General features: G+C 43.8%; 1 protein-coding gene across 4 annotated transcripts in view; it reads left to right on the top strand.

Moving 5' to 3' along the window:
• Positions 1 to 2341: 2341 nt before the first annotated feature.
• CLINT1 (clathrin interactor 1) overlaps positions 2342 to 9859 on the top strand; it is a 52482-nt gene continuing 44964 nt past the window's right edge. For all 4 annotated transcript variants that reach the window (XM_081135065.1, XM_081135064.1, XM_081135063.1 and 1 more), the window contains exon 1: positions 2342 to 2591. In XM_081135065.1, the coding sequence (XP_080991191.1) occupies positions 2551 to 2591 (41 nt within the window). In that variant the 5' untranslated portion in view covers positions 2342 to 2550. The remainder of the gene's footprint in view (positions 2592 to 9859) is intronic.

Below are 9859 nucleotides of genomic sequence, written 5' to 3'. Positions count from 1 at the left end.
AGTCTGGCCTTGGGCAGAAATGGTCCAGCTCCAGCACACCTTGCTCAGTCATTGCCTGGGAGTAGCCCAGTGAGCGCTTGGCCTTGGTGTAAATGCTTCGGCCAATTCCCAAGGAGTGGCTGCTGGGAGCTGCTGGCCATCCACACTCCTCACACCAGTTCTCTTGAAGAGCCATCTGGGCGGTGCCTTCCCAGGCCTGCCACACCTGTGTGCCCTGAAGTAAACTCCCTAGAAGGAAACACCAAGGTGCCAAACACATGAGATCAGCAGTCAGTGTCTATAACTGCCCCTCATATGTAAATAATGCAGCCCAGTGCATTTGTTTTCAAGCCCTGCAGTTGGCTTGGCCTTACTAAAAAAGTGTCAGCTCATTGAGTGAAAAATATGTTTTCCTGAAGAGGGATGGGTAGGGCATTTTCTCAGTTTTTCTACCATGGACACATTTAAATTGCCACAAAGAAGTTCCTATGGAAACTGCTCCCAAACTTGTAAGATAAAAGGTAAAAATGGAACACTTTGTTGACATACAAATGATTAGTTTTGTGACCATTTTTAACACTCCCTTTGTCTGGTTCTTCTGAGTCCATTAGGGGCTCTCTTGAATCAAAGGTGGACAGGCAGGTTTTTGGGTGTTACATGATAGACTGCCCTCAGTAACTGTGAAAAATCCACAAGTGACAACCCTGGAATAAGTCTAGACACTTCCAAACTTGGTGTTGGAACAAGCAAAGTAGACAATGACATTGTACGTTCTGGGTAAATCTGGTGAAGCTGACTGGGAATTGCTATGAACAGGCAGACAGGCCCAGAGCTGGGAAGGTGGTTATTTTTACACCCTGCCCATTCTGCTAGAGTACCCTGGACCCGACTGTTTGAAGGTTAACTTGCTGAGCTCTTCTTTATGCAAAGTGGTTTCTCTTACCTCCTCCTGCCACATTCTATTCTTTGAATCTTGGGCTGGGCAGTCCTTTCAACAGGAAACACAAACTTTTCATTTAGAAGTCCAGCTTTTCTACCTATCTCTGCTCTTCTTTACCTGCCTCTCCCACCCAACTCTCCGCCTCACTGCGTCTGCCCAAGCGCTCCTGTCTTGACAAAGCTTAGACCTCGTTTTGTCCTGATTTCTGCTTTTTGCGCTTTTCTGCCTGGCCATTCTTTCAACTTGCTTCTCTCAGGCCTTAATCCCAAAGCTTTATTGAAAACCTTTTCAAAGCTGTTTCCAGTAATTAAGTGGATGCAACAAGTTGAGGTGGCTTGACCTGAGGAGCCAGGGGTCAGAGGTCCTGGGTTCTTCATTTGGGATCCTTGTTACTTAGCTTTCTGACCAGCAGCACTTCACGCCTCCTTTGGGAATCAGTCTGTTCCCTTCACCAGGAATTACTTTATTGCAGGTCTTTCTTTCACCGCCAGCTCCTTTTAATCATTCGAGCTTCAGCTTGAGTTCCTCATAGAGGCTCTGAATACTCCCTGATGCTATTTTCCTCTAAAATTCTCTGAAACATTCTTCCTCAGGCACTTTCTCTCTGCAACTGTCCTAAAGTTTCCTTGATTATTTTGTTTCCGCCAAAGACCATTAAGACCCAAGAGAGCTGGGGCTTGTGGGGCTCGTCCCCCACCGTGTTCTCCACTCCTGGCACATGCATGCTCAATAAACATGTGCAGAATGAAAAGGACTGGACATTCTAAGCAGTTGGGCCAAATGCTTACAGCTTTTGGTTGTTTACAGCTTTAAGATGAACACTGTCAAAAATATGTAAATGGAAGACGAAGTGGCAGCAAGCCTCGCAGTGACGCCGACTGCGGTGTGCGTGTGCTCGCGCCGCGGGGACGGGGCCGGGCCGGCCGGGTCCCGGCGTGGACACGGCTGTTCCCACCGCCGGCCATGGAGCGCGAACTGAGCTCCTGCGCTTCATAATAAAGCACCTAACAAGGACGTCAGGCAGCTGGCGAAATGTGAATCCACCGTATCCTAGAATTCGCGCAGCGGTTTCCGAGCACAGCCTCTGCCCTCACGGGGGAACTGAGGCCGGGCAGGCAGCGCGGCTGCGCCCCGGGGCCGCGACCCCGCTCAGCTCCGCGCGCTCGGGGAAGCACCGCAGCTCACGGCGGAGCCGCGGTCCCGCCGCCGGTGCGTGGAGGACGGGAGAGATTCCCCGGCCCCCCCCCCCCCCCGCCGGAGTTCCCGGCTCTGCGGGGGAGGGAGGGAGGGAGGGAGGGGTGCGGCGGCCCGGGCAGTTCGCGAGCGCTCGCAGCCCCTCAGCACTTCCCCTCTCAGTCTGAAGCTCCGCGCGGCACGCTGAGAACTACTAGTCCCGGCGTGCCCCGCGCGCGCGGCGGAACCTCGGGCACTTCCGCTCCACGCAGCGCCCGGGCCCCGCGTCTCGACGTGTCACCGGCGGCGCCGCGGCTGTGCCAGAGAAGGAGCCGCCTGGGGGAGTTCGGGGCGGCGGGCGGCGGCGGTACCCGGCCTGGATCTGCCCCGGCGCGGAAGTGTTCCGGGGTCCTTGCGGAGCAGGAGAGGGAGGCGCGGCCCGGCCCGCGCGGGGCACGATGTTGAACATGTGGAAGGTGCGGGAGCTGGTGGACAAAGCGTGAGTATCGGGGCAGTTGTGGCCGAGGCCCACGCGGGGGAGGGGAGAGGGGTGAGGGGACCCGGCCCTGCGCTCGGGCGGCCCGCGTCACGCCCCCCGGCCCGGCCAGGCCATCATGGCGGCGGCCGGCTCGCTCCCCGGCCCGAGCCTCGGCCCGATCGGCGGGGCCGGGAAGGGACTTTCCTCGTATCAAACATCCCCTTAGCCCCGTGGCTCCCGTGCAGGCCTCCCTCGCTCCGTCCCGCCCCCACCCCTGGGCACCAGCCCCCGGGTCGGGGCCAGGGGCGGGGTTGCCCGGCGCTGGGTCACCGCCCCGGCGGACCGGCCTGGCCCCGGCCGTGCGCTGCGCCTCGGGGCCGAGCGCCGGCCCCCGTGTCCCCCGGGGTGAGGCGGGGTAGCTCCTCTCCCTGCGGGCCCTCGACGCCTCCGGGCCCGCCGTGGGGCCGGCGGGAGGCGTAACAAGTGGCCTTGTGGCCGGGCTGCAGTTCACCGAGGGGAGACTCGCTCTTCGCTCCTCTAGCCCTAGTGAAAGTAGATCCCGTAAATTCCTGTGGTTCTTTCACTGTTGCCTTTAACGCTACACCTCATTTTCGGAGGGCCCCTTGTTTCATTAGGTTTAATTAGCAAGTCATTAAGAAATTTCCCCTAACGAAGAAAACAACCCACCCAGATTTATATCCTGTTGATCTGCTTTAACTTCCCTGGCAGGTTAAATGACTAATACGTAGTTGATTTCCTTTAAGACTAAGTGATAACTTTAATGTTACTGCGCTAAGAGAACTTGAACACTTACATCGAATGTATCAGATATAACAGTGGTTAAGTCAGGTCTTCCAGGCAGGAAATAGAGTTTAAGAATTTAACCACTCTCTTCCTTTTGGGTTTAGTGAGTATGCAATATGCATTAAGTGTGGTGACAGAAACAGTTCATTTGTGCCTGCATCCCACCTAAAATTAGGAAATGTAGGTGGCAAACTGTTAGGCTTTCTTGACTTCAGAAAAAAATAATTCACGTTGGCTTGGATAATGCATCAGATGGAACTTAGAGCTTGACCATATTTTCAAATTTTCTGTGCTACCAAGAAGGCAATAGAGCGCCTAAGGAGCCTAGGTTTCAAGAGCTGGTTCAAGTGCTGTAACCCTGACACGTTAATTCACCTCAAGTGCCCCAGTGTTCTCAGGTGCAGTATGAAAATGATAGACACTTACCTTAGAATGCTAGAATTAAGGGCTAAGAGCTTAGATAACACAATATGTTTAGATCAGTATACTTCTGATAACTGTAGCAAGTGTTCTGCGTTGAGAGTGAGATAAACTTCATTAAGAGAAGCCTCATGTTTGAAAGGTCATTTGCTTTAATAATTTTTCCTTTATCAACTATTCATTTGACCATTAAACCCTCAGACATTTATTTTGGGCTTATTTTGCTATTTATATACTCTGTTTTTGCTTTCCAAAGATAAAATACTGTTTCTTTTCCAGATCCAGATTCATTGATTGCTTTTCATATGTAGTATAAAGACTAGGGTACTAGCTTAAACAGTTTTTAAAAGCCCAAAAGTTTCTAAGCAGGACAGCATAAGAAAACCTCTAAGAAACACCTTCTTATCTTAGCGGACTAAATTTATGGTGCTCAAAAAATTTGAAGAGGCTGTACATTTTTCAGGAGACAGCAATCAAGGCAACATTCCTGCTGCTGGTGTTCCTTTCATTGCTTGTCTTCATCATCTCTGTTACTAATCTTCTAGTGCTTTAGGTTAAATTTGCCACGTACGTAGTTACCAATGATCTGACGGAAGAGCTGTTGTTGAAGAGTAACTCCTACCTTTGTACCACTCAATTTAGAATGGAGACTTAAGTTATTCAGGAATTTGTAAGAATGTTACTTACCACCAAGGACTCCTGAAAGTTTCGTGTGTGTCTGACATGTGATGTTAAGATTAGGACGTAGTTATTTTATTGATGAATACTTGGGATTTAATTTTCATTGTTCGCTGGCAGGAGAGAAGAAATTCTTCCCCAGAAATGTAAGCATCTTACAGAACCAGTACCTGTGGCACTGTGTCCAGTTAGACTGTTCACCTTAAAATGCTACTAATGGGGGTGAAGTGGATCCATAGAATGGCTGCTCTGATTAGCAAGGGGATAGATGATCAGAAAACTTGCAAATGAGGAAACAATGAAATGATTAAGGACTGCTCTGAGAACTTTAATAGAATGAGGACTTTTATGACAAAAAAGACCCTGGTTTGTGTTTTGGGGTACTTGGTTCAGCTTCTGACACTGCCTTTTAGAGGCAGAATCACATGACTCTCCATATGTTGGTTTCCTTATTGGCAAAATGAGGGATTGGGCTATATAGTAGGACTTTTTCCAACTTTACTGGCTATTTAGAGACATGAATTTCCACCAGGGGGAAAAATTGGAACTAGTATTTCATAATAGTAGATAATTTTTTGAAAGTCATTATATTATCCTCCAGAGACAGTTTTGGCTAAAAAAAGGACATTTTTTAAAAGAGTGGTAATCAATAAATGTATTTAAATGCTTTATGCAATAAATAAGTGCAACCCATGACTCAGGAAAACTAGGACTTTTATTTAGTATATCCCTACTCAATGAGGTTTACTTCAGGAAGAGAAATGTACTCTTTAAAAATAGTTCCCTACCCTGCCGGGTGTGGCTCAGCGGTTGAGCATTGACCTAGGATCCAGGCGATCGGGGTTCGATTCCCGGTCAGGGCACATGCCTGGGTTGTGGGCTCAATCAATGACTCTCTCATCATTGATGTTCCTATCTCTCTCTCTCCCTCCCTCTCCTTTCCTCTCTCTGAAATCAATAAAGATATATTAAAAAAAAAAAAAAAAAAAGTTCCCTGGAGCTACTGTTTGATCCAGTATGGTAGCAGTTCTTAACTATAATGATATATTTCAAATACTCGCTTTTGAGAACTTTAAGACTTCCGGAGGGTGGGGAGATATTTTCCACACTTGTGGCACCTCCTGGTGGTATTAAATAGCTCTGTTTTGCAGAACTTTGTGGAACTGAGGAAGAGCAGATAGCCATAGGTCAGCCAGAGCTGGGAGTACCAGTTTCCTCCCACATGTACTCAAGTTGCACAAAAGGCAGCTGTGGCAGGAAAGGATAAGTGGTACCACTCCCACCAACTAGGACTAGCTTGACCATTGCTATCCTATAACCTGCCTCCCTTTATTTGAGGCTTTAATAAATTGGATACTTTTATATTTTGCCACGCCATACAGGATATAAATTGAAAGTTGCTGCAGTTCTGTTACATTTCTTCCTCCAAATTTTGGAAACAGGGTGACGTGGTGTAGTGGTAGATAAAAACTGCTACTTATCATTCAGGCCTGGCTAATCCTCCTCTTTCATCTCAGGGGGTAATAGTAATTAATGGTACATCTGTTTCATCAGTGGCTCTTACTTTTTTTATGATAGTGGTTCAAAAACAGCGCTGGCCAAGGTCCTAAGGCAGCTGCTACAGACAGTCCATTTTAAGTTACTCTCCTAAGCATAGTTTGCACTTTCCACCAGTAAGTTGATTTTTGTTGGTGTTATGTGTATGTTTTCATTTCCTAAATGTTAAATAATGTAACAGAGTTATAGAAACTACTGTTCTTATCAGGCTGACCCCAGAGGGAGAACCCTTTGCTTTTATAGAAAATAGTTCATTCAATTATTTCAACAGATAGTATTTTTTTATTGGATTAGTACTGTATTTTGTGAACTTGCAAAGTAAAATATCTGCCTTAAAGAAACTTGCCCCTACAAATGTGCCACACCTTGAACTTATCATTGGTTTTACTTTTCTTTCAGTTTCCCCTCTTATTTTTCCTATCTTACCAGTAAATCTGTTCAGTTTGCTTCTTAGAACTTGAAAGCAAAGATGATTGTCAGCTTTCTGTCTTCCCATATCAACTTTTCTTTGAACCAGTTGTAAATAATTGTTATTGCTGAAACAGTAAATTATCCTTCCTCTCTTCTAGTAACTGGACAGAAGTAGATAATACGTATTTAATTACAAAGAAAGATGAGTTTAATTTCTCTTCTGCCAGCATTTCTTAGGGGTGATTTTCTGTAGCTTAATTTATTTAGTACAACTATCAAGATACTTTTAAAAAGCACTTTACTGCCTCATGTTTTCCTTAACCCCCGTTTGTGTTAGTTTACAGGCAGTTTTTCATATGTTTACTGATACATCCACTAAAAATACTTGCCTTTCTTAAGTACTTCTTACTAGTACTCCTAGTTTTTACTAGGAGTATAGTATAGCTCTCCAGTTAAAACTTTTTCTATGCTCTTGTGTTATCTTCTTATTTCCAATGTTTAATTTCCTTTAAGAAGAATATAGGCAGCTTAAATAACTTTCTTTAACCTTGAAGGAATTTTATTGTTTTGTCTTTTATATTTAGATCTAGACTTCAGATCTAGTTGGAATTTATATATTTGTTAGTTTTTATTATGCAAAATTTCAAAAATATCAGAAAATGGAGGGACTGTCTGTGACACAGAGTAGCTTCAGCAGTTGGTCAGCCTTACTTCACCTGTACTTCTGCCCAACACGCCCACTCCCTGTTATCCTGAAGCGAACCCCAGACACCATATCCACTCATCTATAAAGATAGCAGTCTCTGAAAGGTAAGGAGTCATCTTTTTTTTCAATCATAACCACAATACCATTATAAAATCTTTAAAAATGATGATTATTTAATATCAAATGTCCAGTCAGTATTCATTTCTTAACTGCCTCATAATTCCTTTTCGATGTTTCTGGCTAGTGGATATACCTCTTGATTCTCTGATCTATACATTCAACCTCTACTTTTTTCCCCATGCAGTTTATTTGGTGAAGAAACATGGTTATTTTCATTTCCCTCAGCCTGGATTTTGCTAATTGGACCCCCATGGGGTTATTTAAATGTTTCTAGTATTTGCTGTAAATTGGTAATTGTATCTAGTCATTCTGATCAAATTTGAGTTCTAATTTTTGGAAAGCAAACTACCTCATAGATTCAAAGTACATTTTTAGTATTATGAGTCTTATGTACAGAGCTAACTCTGTAGTCTCAGCTGACACTACTTAACATTCTAGAAGAACATATTTGACTGTTTACCCTTTTTTTTAAGGTGTCACTTCATGTAAGCGTTCCTTGTTTAGCCTAATTATGTGTTTATCCATCTATGGTTTTTCTTTTTTAAATACATCTTTATTGATTTCAGAGAGAGGAAGGGAGAGGGAGAGAGAGAGAAACATCAGTGATGAGAGTCATTGATCGGCCTCCTCCTGCACGCCCCCCTCCTGCACGCCCCCAACTGGGGATCGAGCCACAACCCAGGCATGTGCCCTGACCGGGAATCGAACTGCAATCTCCTGGATCCTAGGTCAATGCTCAACCGCTGAGCCACGCCTGGCCAGGCCATCTACGTATTTTTATACTAATTTGCTAGCCATACCTCTTCTCCTACTATTCATACGTACCCCAGGTGGTATGTAATGGATCTGGGAAGTGGTTTGTGATTCAGAGATCAGAACTGGATTGAAATCATACTAAGAAACAGCAGTGGAATGGTGTCTCTAAACTTCTTATCTGTAAAATGGAGATATTTATTTTACATTGTTCTTGTGAGGATTAAGTGCATGTGAAACACTTGGCGTAGTACTGGAAGTGCGTAATAACTGTGCCTTAATCCAGGGACCCTTATATTTTCAGTGGGTGCTCTTCACTTTAGACATCTTAACCTACATATAGGAGACTCATATAAGTATCTTTATTGTGTGTGCCTCGTGGTTGTGTTTACAGAATTGTAAATGCTTTTACTTTAACATTGTAAAGCACATTACAGAAATAACTCTTTTGAAAGTCAAGTTGAGGAATAAAGTCCTTGGAAAGACATATTGCTCCACCTGCTCATTTTTGTTCAGTTTGTTTTGTATTTCCTCAAGATTTTAAAGATACTGCTAATGTAAACATTTTTTAAATGTAAAGATTTATTTTTTTGACAAGAAATTGAAGTTGACATTTATCCTTAAAGAGACTGAATAATATCAAGAAAAAGAACCCTCTAAAATATGATATCAAACTCATGATCTCTGACATAGATGAGCAGTATATACAAGGAAAGCTTACTGCGGAAAGGGCTTTCTAGTTTTTCAGCCCAGTCTAAAAACCGGCAACAAATTCTTTTGGCTTACCAGAGCCCTTCAGCCTGAAAATTAAATACAGGTAAAAGAACATGGCATATTCCCATGTTGGAACCAATTTATAGCTACTTATGACTTGTGGCTAGATTTAGCTAATGAATTATTAAATATGAGTGATTTTGTTACTGTACAGCAATAGATAGGCATGTTTTATACTTAAGAAAAGTTGAATTAGCCAATTATTTTAGAATGTCCCCTCTCATATGAATTTTGTTTAGTTTCTAAATGCTTAGGAGAGTCTTTAATTCTAATATAAATAATTTTTATAACTTCCATACAAACTGACCATTATGTGATAAATGTGTATGCATGCTTTTAAAATGTTTCACTCAAAAATTCTCATCCAGCCCAGCCAGGCGTGGCTCAGTGGTTGAGCATCCACCTGGGATCCAGGTGATCAGGGTTTGATTCCCGGTCAGGCCACATGCCCGGGTTGTGGGCTTGATCCCCAGCAGGGGACGTGCAGGAGGCAGCCAATCAATGACGACTCTCTCATCATTGATGTTTCTATCTATCTCCCTCTCTTTTCCTCTCTCAGAAATCAATAAAGATATATTTTTAAAAATTCTCATCCAGATAGCCTTATTTTTTTTAGTAGAAAAATGACATGTATTGAAAATTCTGCTGATTTTCTTTGCCGTTTGTTCTCATGCATTTATGAAAATCATTAAAGAACAATGCAGATAAATGTACTGAACTTTTTTCTGTTTTTCTTATATTCATTCTTCAGTTGTCATTTTTTAAAGTGACTTAAAATTGTCTGATTAAAACTGTGTTTTATTTGCAGTTTAACCACCATGGTTAAATAATATCCTTAGTTTGATGTGTTCGGCTTATAGTTAGAAGCTTGGTACTAAATGGGCTTTCGAGGTATGACTCGTTTCTCATGAAGCTAAATAAAAATGTTGACCCTATAATCTGCTCTCCACACAGTAACCAGAGTGATTCTTTAAAAATATTGTCCCATCTGTTCAGAACACTTCCAGTCTCTTCTCATCTCCGTGCTTCCAGCCTTTACATGATCGGGCTCTCTGCTGCTCCCTCG

This window comes from Miniopterus schreibersii (genome assembly GCF_964146895.1).
Source record: "Miniopterus schreibersii genome assembly, chromosome: 4".
Lineage (NCBI taxonomy): Eukaryota > Metazoa > Chordata > Mammalia > Chiroptera > Miniopteridae > Miniopterus > Miniopterus schreibersii.
Note: the sequence above shows the minus strand (reverse complement) of the source record. Positions and strands in the feature narration are given on the sequence as shown.